Below are 19078 nucleotides of genomic sequence, written 5' to 3' on the forward strand. Positions count from 1 at the left end.
TAACAATGTCAACAAAACACTAGCGAAAGCCACCAGTCTGCAGTCCAGGTTAAGATCTCTCCATGTATCCACATGAGATAAACGAAAGAGGGAATGAAGACAACTCCTCTCGCACATCTCCTCCGAAGTGCTTTCAGGTAATGGTTACAATCAGAATAGGGAGACGCAGAAAATCCAGCAACTCCACCTATTCAGTTTCCAGCCTCTCACGGCTGGCAGGAGGTGAAGGGTGTCACTGCAGAGAAGCTTTAGGAAAAGACACCTGTTCCTTAACAACCGCTGCCCAATTGTAACTCTCAGCCAGCTGTAACCTCTGCCGTGTTTGAGCTAGCGATCACTGCTAATCCCTCGCATCATCCAATCCATCTAACGATAGAGAGGTGGAGTGGAACTCCTCCTGATTCTTCTAGACAATCTGCTTCTCCATTACGGACATGTAAAGCAGTTACCTGGAAAACGAACGCCTACGCTCCTTTTGAATCTTTTTATATTCCATCAATTCCTTAGCAAAATCATTTGTAAACTCATCAAGTTTGGACTTTTTCTTTTCCCTGTTAAAATAAGTTTGACCTTTATTACAATTATAGTTTGACCTTTATTACAAAAAGACATTAAGAAACAAAACATGGCCAATATGAGAAAACGTATACTGCATGCAAATGCAAAAGGTGAACATCCTATTTAAGCAAAAACAGTTTAGAATTCCTAAAAGTTTTAGGGAAAGTTTTAGAATTACATTTGTCTTGGTTTAGCTTTGCATGTTTACCGTCTGCAACGAAAAAGTATATCGGAAAAACCACTATGTCATTTTTTTTTTTTATGCCAGATGCACTTTAGTGTAACCGCAGTCTGACACGCTACCGAAACACAAAAATGAAAAACAACGCGGCTTCATTGAGCCAAATACTTACTCCTCTTTAAGTCTCCGCTGCTCTCTGTAAAACTCCTCCCTAGATAAAGGAGGTGCCTGTGTCGTTGGGATGGTATTTGAATGAGCCGCTGGTACAGCTGTTGGTACCCAGGCTGATGACATGTTTGCAGGAGCTGGGGGATATCCTGGAGGGGGGACACTGTACCCAGCAGATGGAGGCTGACCAGGCGGAAACTGAGGAGGAAACTGTGGTGGTGGCACCCCCGGTGGAAGAGGGAGTGCGTGGGGTGGTGGAGGATACAAGGGAGGTGGAGGCACAGGCACAAAGACTGGTGTTGATGCTGGTAGTGTCGGGGCCTGAGTCCTCTGGGCACGTTCACTGTGCGGGCGTCCTCGATTTGAACTAAAGGAATCCAAAAACGTGTCTGTTACACTCTGCCCCGATCTTGAAGAGGAAAGCGAATGAAGCGGGAGCGTGGTGGCGAGCACTTCTGGTTCTCAAGCATTTTTTCCCTGCTTTCTGTGCACTGGAGACTATACTCATTTCTTGATCCTCATACTTGCCCTCCCGCATCCCTACCCAAAACCGTTCCCTGTTCTTATCCCTGAATTGTTAGCTTCTTGCTTACAGAATTTGAGATTTTACATAATCTGTGGGATGGATCCTGCGTTTTGTTTTGATTTACCTTTAAGATTTTAAAAGCACAATGCACCCTTACGATCTACCCATAACAAATATATACCAAAAGGAAGGGCTAACCTGACACTGCAATAACAGAAAGAACAGGCTCCTCTCTCTCCATCTGAGAGAAAGCAGCTTGGCTGTCTGAGATGACCAAATGGAAGAAATTAAAATTGTCATAAATTAACAGCACTGACTTTTCCAATAATTTGCTCAATCGGTATCAACTAAGTTGTTAAAAAAAGAATGTTGGAGGCTGATTTCTATTGGGAAATCAATTTCTTCAGCCGTATTCAGCCAGTAATCAAAAGGGGGGCTTTCCATCTGATCTTTTAATTATATTTGATTTTCAGATGTAATTATGGTTTCCTCAAAAAGCGTTCATTTTCCAGAGTCCTCTTTTCAATTATGTACTGGAGTTTTATTTTAAATAATCTTACTGCAAGCACAGGTCTCCTTTGCTAAAGCTAATTCAAATTAAGCCATTTAAAAATTAATTACCACTTGTATTCTCCACAACTATCTGTGCATACTTATTTCATCACAAATCAGCTGTTGTGTATGTTATGTGTTATGGCCTAATTTAAGAGGTTACAAGTAGTAATATATTGAATTTCTGTGGAATACTTACAGTTCCCAGCCTGGTCTGCCACCTGCTGAGCGAATTGTACTGGCTCTCATTGGATGACCTTTTGGAGTGGGGAGAGAAAAAAAGAAAAAACCCTACTCAGTTTATGTGAAGATAATCTTTCAGAAGAAATTCTCAAGTTATAGTTACTCACCAGTTGTGGGAATTGATTGTCCTTGGGGGCCCAGAAGACTTGGTAACGCTGGTTGTCTCAGTACCGGAACCTGATAGCCCTTGTGCATAAATGCAAACAGTTAGAAAATAAGCTCTACTAAAATACAAGAATCATTGCAGATGTTGAAATGAAATTTACCTTCTCTTCCAACAAACTGGTGATTGACAGAGAGGAAGATTTAGAAAGTTCGGCGGCAGTCACCAGAGCAGCAGGAGGTATGACCGTATCGGCATCACTACAACAAAACCCACATGTTTTATTATTCAAACACTGTTTTGAAGTGCTGCTGGAAACACAAAGTCTAAGGTGAGAAAAGGTTGACTATTGTAAATGGAAAAAAAAAGAAAAAATAATCTTAATCAGATTTACAAAAGTGAAGTTGGCTGATTCCGAATGAAGCGTGCCGAGAAGTCTCCGCAGACTAGTGGCCTTTGAAGAGGAAGCTTGCTGAAAAAATATTTTCTGGAGCTAACTGCACATGGAAGGATTAGAGTATGGTTCACCCACACACTGAATCTCAGTTTTGGAAGATGCAAGAACTGAAATGCTGTTAGGAAATGTTTATGTGCTAATTCAGAGGCTGCCTTAGAGGTTCTTTTGAATTGTGATCCTTTGTGTTCAAGGGTACAGCTGAGCCTGACAGTCTTCTGGACAGAGTGGCTGTTTGTGTGCAAGGCATGAAGTTGAAAGAATATAAGCCCTAAACAACAGTACAGATTTTTCATGTATTTTCATATGACTTCACTGGGTTGCAAACTTACACCTTCATGTTTGTAAATACCTCAAATTTACAGTGTTTCAATGTTTACTACGCGTCCCTGGCTACACCGTGTATTACTGCGGATGACTCTGACTTATCATATTGATGGCAGGAATACTGTAGAAAAAAAGTTACGTGAAAACACCTGGTCAATTTTACCTACAATCATACTTTTAGACTTTTCGTGAAAATACTATTTCCTCAGTACTAAAGAGAAAATACCACACCCAAGATGGTTTGACATAGCTACATGGTTGCTTTAGGAATTGCTAGCCACTTAAAAGCAAGGGGCTCCTAGGGAAAAAAGTTCCTCTTTCAAGGTGAACCTGTACTGAATGACGGATAAAGGAACCAAACAAGAAGTACTTCTGAAAATTCTTGCATGAGGCACTTACTAAAGTGTTCTCATTCAAAGTAAAAACAAAAACCAGAACTCCCACAATCATCTGGAACTGTCACTAATGATATATAGATCGCTAGCAGAGAAGCTCGAGACGAAGAATCCAACTTAAGTGTTTTGGTGTCTTTTATGTTCATGTACATCTACAGACTTACTTACCGAAAAGGTCCATCTGGCTTTTCACCACGGAGAGACAGGGACACTGCTGGAGGGAGATCAGAGACGACGACAGAAGACGGATTTACTGGCAGCCCAGCTGCCACAGATGACTGACCAGGGCCCAGCGACGACAAAGCAGCAGAACGAGAAGCCAGAGAAGCTAATGGTATCATTAGTGGATCCTGCTGTCTGGAAATTGTTGGCCGGAGTAGAGGCTGCAGGTTACGTGTTATCGTTTGTCTCATTAGGGGTGGTGGAGGTGGCGGAGGTGGCGGTTGCTGCTGCTGTTGCTGTTGAATCTGCTTACGGAGCCTTTTCGTGTAGCCAGTTTCATTTTTGAAGTTGTTAACAGCCTAGAGGCAGAAAAACATTTACAAAAAGGTAGTATGAAACTTCGGTAGATGGATGAACGAGAGCAAAATTACTCGCGCATTCCTGTAAATGCTATTAATCCTAAAATAAAGCAGCACACAGGTATAGAAGCACATCACATTAAACGCTGATATTAATGTCTGGTAACTCAGGCTTCCCGTTTGTAAAGTACTTCAGTGCTAACACCGAATTTGAAAGGCAACCTTATTAAACAAAAGCGTGACCCGAATTCGCTAGATGGTCGCTAAAGAGTTGTAAGCTTCTGTAACAACAGATAGTGTATCTGAAAAGTAAATTTAGCCTAATTCAATTTACCCTTGCTTAAGGGGATGTCAGTTAATATCTTCTTCCCTTTCAGCTTTTTATAAATAGACTTTTCTTACAAACTGTTCACGTAAAAGCCATCCTGTTACCTGGCGTAGGAACTTGTTGGCAATCAAAGCGTCAGGAGAAACATCTGTTTGGTGACACGTTGGGCACGTATGTTCCTCAGATTCCAGTAATGCTGTTCTAATACCTGCGAATAATTAGAATCATCGAAACAGTTTTTAGCCAAACTAAGGCAAATTTTGGGGTTGTAATCGAATACAAAAACACATGTATGATTCATGGGTGAATACAGTCTTTAACTGAGCGCAGGAAGCTATAAATGTTCAATAGTGTAAAAAACTTCTAGTATGTAGCAAATAACTACACAGCTTTGATATTTCACTATGGTAACATTTGACAACACAAAGTAGGCCGTGTCTTTTTTTCCACTATCTAGTGCAGTGAGACGCCAGCAACCTCAAGGTTAACGAATTAAACAATTTCAAAAAAAACATTTGTAGGTTTGAGTTCTGAAGGCTTTAACCAACTCTCCTGCGGAGCAGAACGCGGATTAAACGCCCAACCACCCATTTGTTGCAGACAACAGTAAGTCACCAGAGCTGGAGACGTAACTTTGCATGAGAGAAAGGGCTGTGAGCAAAAAAAAATGCACTCGGTATCTACTACTGTAATCACCTGCGCAGTTATGCGCTTTTATACTCGCTCTTCCGCATTCAAAGAGGATTTAACTAGATACGCAAAAAGTGAAAAAGGCTTTCTGCCTCTTTTTGTTTTAAATACATACAAAGAGTCCTTTCCTGTTCAGAGTATACTTAAGTATTAAATGGACCTGGTAACACAGTAATTTTGTTATCTCCTATTTCTGCTTTCAAAATGTCAGATGTGATGTTTTAAATTAACAAAGACACACATCACACTTACATTCGTCACAATAACTGTTCCCACAGCAGGGAATAACAACTGCATCGGTCATAATATCTTTACAGATGAGACATAACAACTCATCTGGAATAGGATCATCTTCTTCTGAGGAGGAGGACGGCTCCTCTGGTAAAAAGGGAGGCTTTTCCTTCTTTCCTATCGCATAAGCTTCCCTGGAGAGAGGGTGGGGAAAAAAAAGAAAAAAATTAAAGATGGGTAAAGGGAAACTTTTCCAAGCTTTGGATTTTATCAAAGGCAGAGAACAGATGGAATTCTCACTCCACACCAGCCTTCTAAAGCACAGGCATTTAGCTTAAACTACTTCTCTATACCCACAACACTACAAGAGGGAGGGAGGAACAATTTTCCTGCTGCAGAACTCTCCCATTCATTGTATCAACTCAGAAATTAGCTCAGACTAGAACAATATTTTTTTGACAGCTAGAAATCAGGTGAAATGAATCTCAGTTCTCCTTTGCCAGAGGGTGAATGTAAATTGCAGGCTCAGGATAAAGCTGGTCATCTCCGAGTAATTACATTTTATAAATAGAAGGAGTCTATGTTACAGCCTCTACAAAAGGAGATCCGAGGCAGAAAAACAGAAGCGCTACCAGGTGTGTTTTAGAACAGCCACTCTTGTCAGCACACAGTACCATCTTCTGACGTCTATAGCAACAGGAAAACTTCAGTCTGTTCTACACATGGGATTTGATAAAAGTCAGAGGGGAAGGAAATCTCAGTCCAACAGCTATTTGTTAAATTTTGCAAGGAGCCTTTGAAACACCAAACAAGCAAAACAAGCTGTCAAAGAGAACAATTCCGACTATAAACACCACAAAGGTTTTGCAGAAATACAGGCTCTTAGCACACCACAAGGTCAACCAACTTGCCAGGCTATGAACAACTGGACCACCCTATTTTAGTATCAGAAAGCATCACAGATTTTAAGGTTAAGATACAACGACGATGCTTCCTCCCCTGTAATTACAAATGCTGGCCAGCTTGGCTGCGCTGCCACTCAGGTGTTTATGCGTGGTTTCCCTTGCTCACTTTTTGGTCAGCCCGATTAATTCCATACTTACGCATCAATAGTTGGTATCGCGTATTTTCCAGTGTTTGTCAGCATAGCACCCTTCGTGTTGGGATCTTTCACCTCCATCATGAAACTCCTTGGAATGCCTGTGCTCTTTTTAATTCTGGGAACAGACTCAAAATTTTTGTCCTGTTAAGAAAAGAAATGCAGACATATCTCAAGACCCACACTTAAAATGAGATTTCAGTAATGATTTTAAGCAGCAAATACCTTTAATCTTCTCCTTTTACCTAGCATAAGCGTTGCTCAACTAAAATACTTTTTTCCCCCCAAGTGAATATAGCCAGGACATTCCAGAGCCCCGAGCAGTGTTTCGAACTCATTCGACGTTCTTTGGCTTCACTTCTGTTTCCTTAAGGGTGACGTACCCCTCAGCTCACCATCCGCTCAGAGGAGAGACACAAACCTGCTCCTCCTCCAACGCGATTCAGAGGGAGAGCTTAATTCAGTGCTCTGAATCAGTCACCGAGAAACTTGTGTTCACCATCTAGATATGAAGGCTGAATTCATACCTCGTGCATACACACACGTTCAGTGACTAACATTAAACGGCACAAATACCCAGCCAGAGGCTTGGGTAATTAAAACGCACAAGTGTTCAATAGATGGGGTCAACAGACATCTTCGTTTTATAAGAAATACTAAAAACTGTGAACTGCCATTAAAAAGAGTTAAAAACAGAGCAAATTTTCCAATAATATGAAAATATATCAAAGTATACATGAAAGTTCAGAGGAAGATTTATAGGCATATTTAATGCCTACGACCTACAGGGGAAAAAACAAAGGAAATTTCACATCTAAAACTCCAGGTTTCCCTTGAATTCTGAAACACTGTGCAACACTGCCATATAATTTCTGTATTTCACCCCAAGAGAAACAAGTCGTAATATGAATGTTCATGTATTGGTTAAGTAACTGCAAGGTAAAAAAAAAAAATAAAAAATGAAGTAACACCAGAAGTCCCCCCCAGTCTTACCCCGTTCGTTGGGCAGTTCTTTATATAGTGGCCAGGTTTCCCGCAACGAAAGCAAGTATACGATGGTGGAGGTGGACCCAAGGGTTTCTTCATGTAACTAAGGTTTTTGGGGAAAAAAAAAAAAAAAGAAAAAGGGATGCATGTGTCTCTCTTGTTAAAGCAAACATCCGTACAATTTTTTCCATGATCTTCAAAAAACAGATTTGACATTCTCAACACTTACTTGATCGGATCATATTCATGGCCAGACTGTGTCATCATAGCTTTTATTTTATCTTCTTCGGAAGCATTGGCTTCAGCCAGATTGGCAGTCTGTTTAACAGGTAATTATTTGACACACACATTAGAAACACATTTAAGCCCACACAGCCAAAGACAACACCACTCATCCAATCCTGTAAAGAGCAGCACAACGCTAGCTGAGGTTGCATGAAAACAGCTGCTTATATAAAATATATTTGTCCTGAAGATTCTGGGGAGTCCTTACGCCATTACATGATGTTTATGTGCCTGTTAACCTACTTGAAAAGAACATTCTTGGGCACTCCAAACCTTAGGCTCTGTTTGTACCTTACACAAAGACTCGTGTAACCAATCCAATTTTCTTCAAAGTGGACTGAAGCTACGTGTAGAAAAAATATTCTAGCCGGTATTTTTAAATGGATTTTGAAGCTCCAGACTATTTGAAGGAGAATATATCCACTGTACATTTAATTGATAAAGATGCAGGCAAGTATCGGCATTTACATTTTGCAGGTTAAAAGGACACACAACTTCAGAGTCGGGGAAGTTGTTTTTGCTTACTGAAATTCAGCTTCAGACACAGACGCATTACAAGGAATCAAGCTTTCCATAATCCCTCAGCAAGACAAGAGATTCCTTTCAGCAGAAATCTGACCACCATGTGCTGTAGGCAGTCCAAACTGCATGGTCCCCCCCCCGACTTCTTCGTGTTAAGTGATTTAACTACAGTAAGCAAAACCTGCGGTTTTTTTCCAGTTAGCTGTGTCCTTTTAACACGCAAACTGCAATATAAACCTTATGCAGAACTAGATCTTCAAATTATTGAAGACAGCTGATTTTTAAGTATTACTTGTTCACATGTTTTTATTACACACTAGTCCAGATACAAGCAGGGTCTAAGGGAGTGACTGTAAATTATTTGGACCTTCAAGCACCTAGCATTCAGATCAGCCACTCATGTATTTGTTTTTAGATGCATTCATTCACAAAAGCAACCAACTAGTTTCAACATTTTATTAAATGGTTGTTTCATATACACAGTTTTTTCTCAACAGTAACATAATCCAGATCAACAGCTATGAAATCATTTCCATTAACATTTACAGAAAACTTTACAGATACTTGACTAATTTGTTTGAACCCAAACGGTTTACAAAACACATCAAAAACCACAAAAACATTAGTAGGAATAGACCAAAATTCAAAGATGGCATTTCATACAGAGTAATAATAAACCAGAGAACTGTTAACACATCGCCTCCATGCTGAGCCAGCCTGCACTAGCGAGGTTGAAGTAACAGTTTTGAGCTGCTTTATGTTTTGATCCTGTATTTTTCTGAAATACTTAAATTTCTCAAAAGCTTAGTTGTGTACAGCACTTGGACAGTTTTTAACATTTTAGAGTAAAACTACACAGGAGTTTACAGAACCAAGGACACGTTTAGGGACAGCACTAATGGAGACCAATTTCTGCTGGTGGCTACCTTCCAAACTAGGGTTTTTTTTGGCCAAATGTCCACCATTTAATGTCTGCAGTGAGAGAGGGAAGAAGTTACCAGTGGGAAGAGTTTTCTCTTTCTTGGAAATGAACTCCAGCCTTCATTTTCAGACGAAAGAACTAGCTCCTGTGCATTAGGCCCTGCCTTCTCTAATCTTGGTGACTTTTAGGACTAATAATTTATTTGGCTAGCACTACGCCTTTCACAAAGTGCAATCACTAGTGCTTTCCCAGACAGAGTTACACATTGTTGAGCAAAAAATGCAAGCAGTTCCAGAGCAAAACATGGCATTACAACAGTTTCAGAAGGTCACATCTGCTAATATGCCACACATACACATTGGTATATTCCTATAAACAATTAGGTACATTTACACAATTTACAGTCTGCGTTCAAACAAATTAGATTGTGTTGTCCACTGTAGATATACTACAATTTATGAAACTGTGCAGCATTCAAAGACTGGATCTATAACTATAATGACTAGAAATTCAAAAATAGCCATGCAATTGTCCATGTTACAGAAATGCTTCTATTTTGGCTGTTGCAACCCCCTGAAATGTCCATAACTTACAGCCAATTAAATTCTTCTGTAAAAATTGTGTTAGTTTCCAACGCAAAATTAACGAAACGTATGAAAAACGGTAAACAGCTTCTGAAGTGCTTCTTCTTTGTGTCTTGAAGATGAGTAATACTGCAACATTATGTTGAGGCTGATAAGGTACTCCCCTTCTATCTTCCCAAACTGGGAACTACTCTTTACAGGATAGTATCAAAATATACACACATTTTAAAGTTAAAATACTTGAAATTATTAAAAATTAAACTTTTGTTCAAATTACAACAGTTATCCAGCTATAGATCACAGTGTAATATTTAAAAATATGAAGCAAACACTTTTTTTTTTTTAAAGTATTTGACAAGAATATATATATACCTTAGTAAGCTGGGCCAGAGAAATAGATGCAGAAGAGTCATCAATCTGTTCACAAAAAATTAAACACATATTCAAGTTCTACAATCAAAACATAGCAACAGTTAACCTCTACTGTAGTCTGAAAGCCTGCGCTATATCCACTGAGTGTCACTGAAAGGCATTTCCAACCTAGCGTAACTTGTATTTGTTCAAAACAAAGTCCAAACCTATGACAGCTTAAGAGTGCCTATCTGGTTAATAACCAAACCCTCTTGAGAACAACTTATTGTTCCAGAGTGTCTCAGAGCGGGGCCCTTATCAAATGCTCACAACTGCTTAAACGTCAAAGGGGCAAGGAAGTTGTCAATTTTTTAATCCTTTAAAAAGGATGAAAAAAAATTGAGTTTGAGAAGGATGCATCACTACAGGAAACTTATTTTCAGTGTAGTTTGTAAATTAATCAGTTCATGTCTCATCATTTATAATGCACATGGTTATGCTTTTATGAACACAGTAGCTGCATGTCAGAATAAAGCACAGGCATATCAGCCCTGAAACATGAACTCTACCCATACTCTCAGGAAGTTTAAAAATGCCAACTCACCATAGCCCACAAAGCCCCAAAAACCCCACCAACCCCAAACATCAGCCATAAGAGGAACCCAACACTTTGTATAGAAAAAAAACAAACCTGCTTAAATTATTTAAAGGTGTTTATCATGACAGAGTAGCCTATAAAAACTGAGAAAACCGATTTCTCGTATTCTGTTAGACCACAGGCCATACTATCCAAATCAGGTTGGGAAGTGTGAGAATTTCCTTGCTATCAGACTAAAACCAATTTTTAATAGCAGCCCAGTACTAAGTAAACAAAAGCAAGAAAGTATAAAGCATACTCCTGACAATGAAAACATGGATTCAGAGCACGATCCTGTATTTGTTTTCTCCATTGCAACCACACTCCTCCCTCCCAGCTACCCACTGGCACAGCTTGCAGGAATGAAGTCCACTAGTTATTCACGGACTGCTGCGCTTATTGAGAACTAAGGCTGAAGTGCAGTTTTTCCACAAGTAAAAAGGGTAAACCCTTCTCCAGCTCCTTTTCCAGTATACTGAATTACATTATGTCACAAGCAGCCGTTAAGCTTACACTAGCAAAACATGATCAGAAAGACAATCGCATCACTGCTTACTATGTCTTAAGTTGTTCAGAAATGTCGAATAAAATTTCACAATGTAAACCAAACAGCTCTCCTCAAAAGATCACTAAATTAATCAGAAGAGATTAATACCCCTCCTTGGAAAAAGCTCTAGTCCTTTATTACCTAATGTAGTGGAAGAATTCAAGTTTTAGCAGACACTGGGGAAAAAGTACCTACGCACAGATGATTCCTCCCTCCAGTTATCACTCTTGCTCTGTATGTTTAGGAAAGCACATATAACATGACTGCATCACTAACCAAAAAGTTCTTGAAAACGTGCCTTTGGAGAGGAACAGCCAGAGCTGGAAAAAAGAGACCTTCTTTCCATTGCCAGTCTTACCATAAGACTCAACTCTCCTTTTTCAGAACATTTTGTACCTAGTTCTGTTAAGAAGGAAGTCTGATCAAGTATTTTGAAGCTTCATGCTCCATATGCCACTCTTTTTCACATGTGGAAAAACAGGCCTATGTTCTCTCACGGCAGGCACAACCACCCTCATTCTGTGTTTTTTTCAGAAGCAAACAAGAAACTAGGAAAGCTCCCTATTGGAGTCTGGCATTAAACACTCTAGCATTGACCAGTAATTGAAACCTAGCAGTTCACAAACTCTTAATCAGTTCTTGTATTTTTTAAGAAAGCAGTTGTTATACGGCCTGCAGGCAACAATCTGATTTCTTAAGGAGGTGATAGCACTCCTTTCTACTAAACAGTTATCAAAAGCAGCAAATAGATCATTAACATACTGTTCAGTACTGCCCAAAGCTGTCTTCCAAAGATCCTACATTCATGGGTCTTTTTTTTTCCCCCCCTTTAAATTTCTACTGAAGTATTTCCTGCCAATCCCTCAAATCAGTCAAGCAGAAACAACATCTCCATGAAACTTGTATACAACCCTAAGATAACACTGCAGAAGATCTGGGGTGAAAAACCCACCCAACAAAAAAAAAAACACAAACCCAAAAACCCCAGAATAAGTCAATGTATTAACTCCCATTCCAAACAGAAGTCTAAACAGAAACTAACACAAAGCAAGTGGGAAACGGACAGAAGATAGGAGGAAATGGCTGATCTCACTGCTCGAGTGCTACATTTAAATTACAGCGGTTTCCTAAAACCCGATAGATAGCTTGGCTAAACTAAAGATTCAGCCAGGAAGGATCCCAGTTCTGCTTGACAGCGCTAAAACAATGGGCATGACTCTGCATTTCTGCAGTCTCTGAGGACAAACACCAATCAGAGATCCTTGCAGTAACTGAAATAGTAAGACTACAACAAAGGAGATCCACTTCCTTAATCTGCTTGTAGCTACAGCAGGAGAGCAGCACAAATTTGCAAGTGTAGAATGACAGCTAACGTAAAAGCAAGACAATGAAGAAATATTCAAAGTATGAGCTGTTGTGCATCCTTTATAAAAAAATCTTCACTAATTTTAATTTTGCTGCTTTACTGTTCAACAACAATTGGCAAGCTTTCCAGTGATTTATTCCTGCCACACTAAGATCCAGGTTCTGCTCTGAACTAGATACAGAAATATGTGTACCAAACAAAACCCCCACCCTTCAGACCAAGACCTCAGTTAGCTTTAAGAGAAACCTAATTGTGCCTCCAGCACTAGAAGCACCCGAGGCTGCAGTGCTTTTACAGGGTTGAGAGAGAAAGGGCTTGTCAAGAGAGAGGCAAGGCTTCCATCCTCCCTATGCCTACCCACAGCCCAAAGCCGGTACAGTCTGAGCAAACAAGAAGGGAGAGGTTTTGCTTTGCCTTTCATTTAATTTAATGAGTTCTAACACTAACTCCTCCCTCCCACTCCAGGATTTTTTTTTTCCTTTCTTTTCTGAGACATCTCCGTCAGCTCATGGTAAGATGCTACTTCAAAATGTAATACAGACATGCCAGGGAACACACGAGGCTAAAAGAACGTTAACTTTATTTATGAACATGTGATTTGTGTTTATACACATGCTAGTAAACAAAAAGAAAAATAACTGTTTTCAAGAAATAAAAACCCATCTGAATTAGATCAAATACTATAAACGTGGTTTACATCAATGCATTACATTAACTACTAGGGTCACTGGGCCAGTTAAACTAACTCCAACTCACAATGAGAGGCATTCAAGTCCAAAAAGGAATCAGAATCAATCAGCAATAGAATTGCAGATCCAGATTTAGACTTAAGTGGTTTTAGACCTACATACAAAGAGTTTTCAATTTTAAGTTGATTGTATACCATTCCACGAGAATCAGAGGCTGTATTCTTCACAGAACACAGACCCAGGGTTCATGAATTTCTAGATTAAGTTACCCTAACAGCTTATCAAGAGATCAGATCCAATGATCCAGGGTTAGTGTAATGCCTCACACCGTTCTAGTGAAGAAAAAGCAGTTATACTTAAAATAAAGATGAAAAATAAAAACGACCAAATAGTAAGTTTTATAACTGTAAGGATTGTTTTGAAATGCGTAGTTACACACAGTATTCAACCCAAGTGGCAAATCAAGATCTAGACCATTACCAGTCAAGTATTTCCGTGCGTTACTCATTTATATTCTAGCAACAGGACAACAGAGTTTTCAGACCTGAAGAAAAATGCTGCCCCTCTTCCAAATGCAAATTCAAAGCGGTGGTATACTAAAGAAAGGCTTAGCCTTTAGGGAATTACAGCAGCATCCAACCCTGAGGTCACCCAGATCCAAAAATGGACTGCAGGCACGAGTTAAGAAAAATCACAGGGCTTTGTCCCACAAAGGCACCAGGCTCTAACCTTGTGCCAACACTTGCATTAGGTATTTTCATTTGCAGACGAACTATTAAACTAAACGGCGTCATCTGATAAAGTGGAAAGAGCAAATGCAGAACTTTAGAATACCACTTTGCGTAGCAACGATACTTAAAATTCACGGCAAGCTATTAAAGACATTTATGTACTCAGAGGGGCCCAAACAATATCACTTCAATGATACAGGAACAAATACCCAAATATTTAAGGACATGAAAAGGAATTGTTTAGCTGCACAGAACTGTCCTCAAAACGTAGGGGATATGTTGGGTTTGGTATTTGTTTGAACCCCCAAGTCAAAAGTAAGAAACAGTACCAAGTTTAACAATAATGGTTTCTCAGTGGTTTTTGATAACATTTTCAAAAACCATTAGGCAAAAAAAGTATTTAAAAACAAAAGCTAAGTGATACAATGTGAAAATGGCAAAAAATACACTCCAAACAATTTTTATTGCAAGAAACAAAAAGCACACAACAACCTATACAAACATACATATTACTAGCTATAGACAGACAGATGTAGAACATGGCACCATGTTCAATTGTGCAAACCTTGAACCTACATGATCTAAAAATGATCATACATTATCTGTACAACACAGAGTCATACAGGAAATAGTCTAGTCATAGTCAAGATGAAATACAATGCATTACTGGGCACAAATACCAATATTCACATTAGAACTGTGCAAATGATGGCATTACTCAGTTTTTACTATGCTGAATCAAATACATTGTATTCACAACATATACTATATTTTACTGGAAAATATATTAAGTTAATGTTTGGAAAATTAATAAAAGGCTACATTGTTTAGAATTAAGTGCAGTGTGTAGAAAAAAGTGTGAGATTGTGTTTTTACATACTGCTTTTGATGTTCCACTCACTGGCTCAGTTCGACTTCTAGAAGAAGAAATAAAGGTGATCAGAATTTAAAATAAAGCACTCGTAACCCAACATCAAGCAGTGAAAACATTATAAAACCTGAACATCAAAACATTATGCTCCGATCGTCTAGTGACTGTGGAAATTTATTCATATACATAAACTGTTCTCTCTTGGTACATTCAGTGCAACTTAAAAACACCAAAAAAATTTCACATTTCTACTTTATCACAAATTACGCTAAGACTTACAGCTATAGAACACAACAGTGCAAGAGGAAATCCTCATGTATTTTGTCTCTGCTATGTAATTATCAAAAATACAGAGTCTGTACTACAATTCTTGCGTTCTTAAATAATCAACCATCAGAATACAAAGGTACCTTTAGCCAGTCTGTAGATCCCTACTATTACAAACAGGCACCAGAACGTACTTTAGTTCCTAAGAACCAACAGTGATAGTCTAGACACTTCCAAGCACAAGTTTACTCGAGTGAAAAAAAAAATCAGTCATCTGACAAAGGAATAACAGAAGTGTCAGCAGCATCGTCTTTAGAACAGTGTTTCTTTGTGGAAGCCCAAGCCCTGTGTTCAGATATCTACTACATTTAGCCATGGAAGTGTCAAAATACTAAACGTGTTACATATGCTATATCGACTAAAAATAGTAGTAGAAATGTCACCTGAAAGCAGTTTCTACGATTTTGTGCGATTTAGGAGTCCTGTGACAAAAAAAAAGGTCTTAATTGCCAGAATTTGCTTTATGATAATCTTGAAAATGCTACAGTATTTTAGGAAATATTTAATACATTTGAAAACTTCCTGAGATTCCACATACTCATTGATCTGTATATGCATGCTACTCATCACAAATCAGACATGCAACCATTGACAGCATTAACAAACAATTCATACATCATCCAAAGCGTCCCATGAGCAGAGGCAGTTCAAAGGCTGCTGTGGAATTTATGCACAAACAGAAAGGCTCGTGCTTGCTGCCACTGCTAGAACACCCCCAGGCTCGCCATTACAGCCACGTACCTCCTGACAGTGAGGAAGTACAAGGAAGCACTTTAGATGACCACACAAGGGTTTCTTCACATGTTTACCTTGAAGAACACACTACAAGGCGAGTAATGCATTTTGAAAGGCCTTTCCACCATTACACATAAATCCCTCATTCCCAGACATGAGCCACTCTAACAGTTGTTTCTACAATGTCTCCAGCTGAAGGAACAGAAAGCTCATCTGCCTGGTTAATGTTCCGTGTTAGAACAGCAGTGCCATTCTTTCCTTTTCCCCACATACCGGTATTTATCTGGCCTTTGACACTAGCTACACCTCTCCTCTCATTTTAGGGCAGCATTACAATACCAGGAGAGGGTGCCACCCAACCAGAAATGGAGGATGATGCATCGACATACATATTTCAATTAACCCCTGAAACAAGGCCATGTTTAGAAGCACAACGCTGTGGCGTCCAGAATTAATAAGGAGCATCTGAAAGCACTGCAACAACTACTGCAGAAATACACTCAAAGTTTACATGCAGAGCCACATAAATTCCAGGGTTTTTTTGCTTGCAAATGCTTCATGGGTACCTGGATGCTGCTGTACTGTTTGTTCAAGACACACTGTAACTCAGTCTACTCTACTGAGAGCCAACATTAGAAAGACATGGCAAAACCACAGGCTAATAACATCTACTAACTGTGGTGGAGAGGCATATCTTTAAGAAGGCTGGAAAACATGACTGTTCAAACAACGCTAACATAGCTGATATAGAACTGGTCTGTATGAGTACATAAGCGACAGCAACAATCCTGTAGCCAGGATTGCACTTGAATTGCTCTAACTTGGATCAATACATCCAATTCTCTGTGCTCCATAAACCTTGGGAATACAGAATTAAAACCTGGAGCACAGGTATCAGCTTAGGGTAGAGAGTCAGAAAGATAACTAGTAGCATTTGGTAACATGATAAACTGCTGAGTTTCAAGTTTGGAAAGGATTAACTATTCCTTCATCATACTTGCACAAAAGGCAACACGCTTCAGGTTATCACTCTTTTTCTCTTGCCTGAAACAGATGTTGTCTTTAGGAAACTAGTAGGAATCACTTACAAATGGAACTTGCTGTTTGCATGGTTCGCCTGCTGGCAACCCTTGGTCTTTCCTCTATAGCTAGTATGCAACCCCCCCAGATTTGCGGGGCAAGAATATCTGCCATATCCCACCCCCTCTCCCCCAAATACAAGAAATAGTCAAACACTGACAATCAGACACTTCCGAGATGGAACAAATTCCAAGTTACACTACAGTGTGTATCTGTCTTTACTATTAAAGCAATAAAAGCAGACACATATAATAAGCAATCTCTCCACCCAGAGGAAACAGGATCTATAACTTGGGTCTCAGAACAACCAACCCCAAGAACAAACCGAGAGAATCATCTTAGAACTGTTGTTGGGAGTTGAAACCCCGTGTCCCAGCAGGCCTAAAAATGTGGGTCTTCTCTGGCACAGACCCATTAAAATCTACCCCATTACAATAAAAATAACAGCAGCTTTAACAAGAAAGCTAGAACCTGAATGCCTCTGTATACTAGTATCCATTTAAATTGAACACACTGAAACCCCTAACAGAGAATACAATGCTTTATGGATACTCACATAACATATGTTTTGCTGGTAGCTTTAACTCCTCCAATAGGAATTCTTCTAACAATCACCGACGAGTTCTTAGGAATCAGCGCGCTGTCATCCGTGTATTCTGAAAACAACATAAGTACAGAAAAAACATTAGTCCGTTCGTAAGAATGCATATTAGTATGTCATTACACAGCACTTCAGAGAATCCCTTTACAGGTACGAATGCAGAATTTCAGATGTAACACTGTGCTTTTATCGTCTCAACACACTCACAGTACATTTCAAGAAATTTTCAGGTTTGAGAATTAAACACAAACAGCAAATTTTTTTTTCTTTAAATAGTTTGCATGCCAACAGCAAAATACACGGTCTCACAGGTCACTAAAGGAGAGCGTGAGGTTCTTTCCCGATCTAGCTTAAGTTGCTTTTGCTTCTGTTGAGCTACAAAACCAATAGGTCTATGGAGAAAAACCACAGCAAAGTCTCACCGGCATAAACCAGATTCTAAAGTGTGACTAGCTTGTACTGCAACAGGACAAGCACTTAGCTAAAGCAGGAAAACCCCGCGCCATTGCTTTCAGGGCTGTTAATACAAACGATTCACCTGTGCTGCTAGTGCTCACAACTGACAGCACACAGAAGAGAGCCTGCCATCGCTGTCTGTTTCTGGGAGCTTAATCCATCAACAACCACACTTCTCAGCTGCTCAGGGCTTTACACCGAAATGGAAACAAAACAGGCAGCGCTAGAATTGGGATCACAGAAACACCGCGGGGTTTCTGAGCTTGTGTTCACAAGCAGGGCAGAATTAGCTCCAGCTGAAGTGGTATCTTCCCTCTTAAGCTAATCATCAAGTTCGAATTAACCAAAGGGACACAAATTCTTCTGATTAACTTTTTGCAGAGCAGAGACGCTCAAACCAAACTGCTTATGAAGACAGCCTTGAAAAGCCTTTTGAAAACAGCACATGCCTGAAGCTACCTGTGCTTTGCTTTGGCTTACACCACATTAACCTTCCGAAGAGGAGGAAAGCATTCAGACCTTTTACATAAGGTGCAAGCAAGCAAAAAAAAAAAAAAACCAACTACCTGAGACACTCGGAGTGAGTAAGCTTAAAATGCAGAGAGATCTCCACGAGAACCAGTTTTTGTATTGTGCTTATACAAGCTGGGTATGACTAAATATTTTAAAGCACTATCTGCAGCCATTCCCTGCAATCTGCCTACAGTTTTAAATATTAAAAGCCCTTACCTTTGCAGACCAAATCGGAACCACGGTCTGAAAACCAAAGATGCTGCATGTCTAGTCAAGCTCTGTCAGGGTGGTTTTGCCCAGTGATCACACACAAAACATGAACATTTCACAGTTTATGCTCCATTTTTGAGAATACTATTCCTATGGACAGGAACCTCTCTTAGAGCAAAACATACCTACCAGAAGACATCATTTCAACAGTGATATGAAATTTTTCCTTCTATTTCCAAATGACAGAACACTTCTTCGGAGAAGTGAGAAATCGTGTAGCTGAAACTA

At 39.5% G+C, this 19078-nt stretch overlaps 1 protein-coding gene across 5 annotated transcripts in view; it reads right to left on the reverse strand.

Moving 5' to 3' along the window:
* Positions 1-19078, reverse strand: part of RBBP6 (RB binding protein 6, ubiquitin ligase) — a 31393-nt gene that overhangs the window by 5874 nt on the left and 6441 nt on the right. For 2 of the 5 annotated variants that reach the window (XM_075104580.1, XM_075104584.1), the window contains exons 2-16: positions 17567-17666; positions 15579-15617; positions 14878-14914; positions 10049-10093; positions 7593-7681; positions 7370-7466; positions 6381-6520; positions 5299-5471; positions 4461-4564; positions 3676-4028; positions 2495-2591; positions 2336-2414; positions 2185-2242; positions 912-1274; positions 450-551 (exon numbers count right to left, since the gene is read on the reverse strand). In XM_075104580.1, coding sequence (XP_074960681.1) covers positions 450-551; positions 912-1274; positions 2185-2242; positions 2336-2414; positions 2495-2591; positions 3676-4028; positions 4461-4564; positions 5299-5471; positions 6381-6520; positions 7370-7466; positions 7593-7681; positions 10049-10093; positions 14878-14914; positions 15579-15617; positions 17567-17666 — 1876 coding nt within the window. The remainder of the gene's footprint in view (positions 1-449; positions 552-911; positions 1275-2184; positions 2243-2335; positions 2415-2494; positions 2592-3675; positions 4029-4460; positions 4565-5298; positions 5472-6380; positions 6521-7369; positions 7467-7592; positions 7682-10048; positions 10094-14877; positions 14915-15578; positions 15618-17566; positions 17667-19078) is intronic. The other 3 variants (XM_075104582.1, XM_075104583.1, XM_075104585.1) reach the window with 3 other exon arrangements.

This window comes from Phalacrocorax aristotelis, chromosome 10 (genome assembly GCF_949628215.1).
Source record: "Phalacrocorax aristotelis chromosome 10, bGulAri2.1, whole genome shotgun sequence".
NCBI lineage: Eukaryota > Metazoa > Chordata > Aves > Suliformes > Phalacrocoracidae > Phalacrocorax > Phalacrocorax aristotelis.